Genomic DNA, 893 nt, shown 5'->3' with positions numbered 1-893 from the left:
CTCGCACAGGAGACCAATTCTGGCAGCCTCCCTCGAGCAAGCAAAGCATCCTTTTTCATATGAGGGATTTTGTAATCGTTCCCACCTTTGTTGAGAATAACCTCTTCGAGGCATCTCTGCAGGGTCAGAAAATTCTTCGTCAGGGTGCCAGGCTTCACCGCATCCCACGCCGCTTCTGTCGCAGCGACGATTTCCTCCAGGCTGCACGAATACTTCTCGACTTGAAGGGACTGAATGGCTCGGAAAAAGCCGAGATCGAGGACATTCATGTCCGGGGAATTGGGAGGTTGGAATACGACCTCCATGTCCCATCCTTGAGCCTTGCAAGCGGCAACCACATCAGAGTCACAAGGCGAAACATGGGGCCTTGCATTGTCTTGCTGGATCTTGATCGCTCTTGTATTTGTCTCGGGCCACTTCGAACGGATTGCAGGAATCACCTTGCCAATGAGCATCTCCTTGTACGTCTCCCGAGTCACAGAAACCGACTTCATGACGGGGGTTCCTGCGTCGCGTCGACAACTACGTCTCTGTGCGGGGACGACCTCAGTGAAATGCCACGTCCCAATTTTTCCATCGAACCATTCTTGCTTGGATTCATCCCACCGCGGCCGCGCCACTGCGGACAAGAACATGACCTTCAACAAGTGCCGCTTGGACTTGCATGTTCGCTGCTTGATCCGTTCACCAGGAGCGCCAATGACCTTGGTTTGGAGGCGGGTCATGAAAAACCACTTCTCATCCACGTGAACAGTATCGTACATGGGGTCAAAGTACTTCTCGCCGTCCACGTCCATGACCTTCTTGAGGGCCCAGTTGAGGCGACAAATCTTGTTTGAGTCGGTGAGGGCTGGCTTCAGGGAACTGGAGTACTTGGCAAGCACTCCACGCTT

General features: G+C 53.4%; 1 protein-coding gene across 1 annotated transcript; it reads right to left on the bottom strand.

Moving 5' to 3' along the window:
- Positions 1-490: 490 nt before the first annotated feature.
- H310_12035 (hypothetical protein) lies at positions 491-601 on the bottom strand (the record flags this gene model as incomplete). The annotated part of the gene is made up of 1 exon (XM_008878946.1): positions 491-601. The coding sequence occupies one exon, from the start codon at positions 599-601 to the stop codon at positions 491-493; it is 111 nt and encodes a 36-aa protein (XP_008877168.1).
- Between the last annotated feature and the right edge of the window lie 292 nt (positions 602-893).

Source organism: Aphanomyces invadans (genome assembly GCF_000520115.1).
Source record: "Aphanomyces invadans strain NJM9701 unplaced genomic scaffold supercont1.35, whole genome shotgun sequence".
In the NCBI taxonomy this organism is placed as follows: domain Eukaryota; phylum Oomycota; class Saprolegniomycetes; order Saprolegniales; family Verrucalvaceae; genus Aphanomyces; species Aphanomyces invadans.
This window is presented reverse-complemented; position numbering and strand designations above follow the sequence as displayed.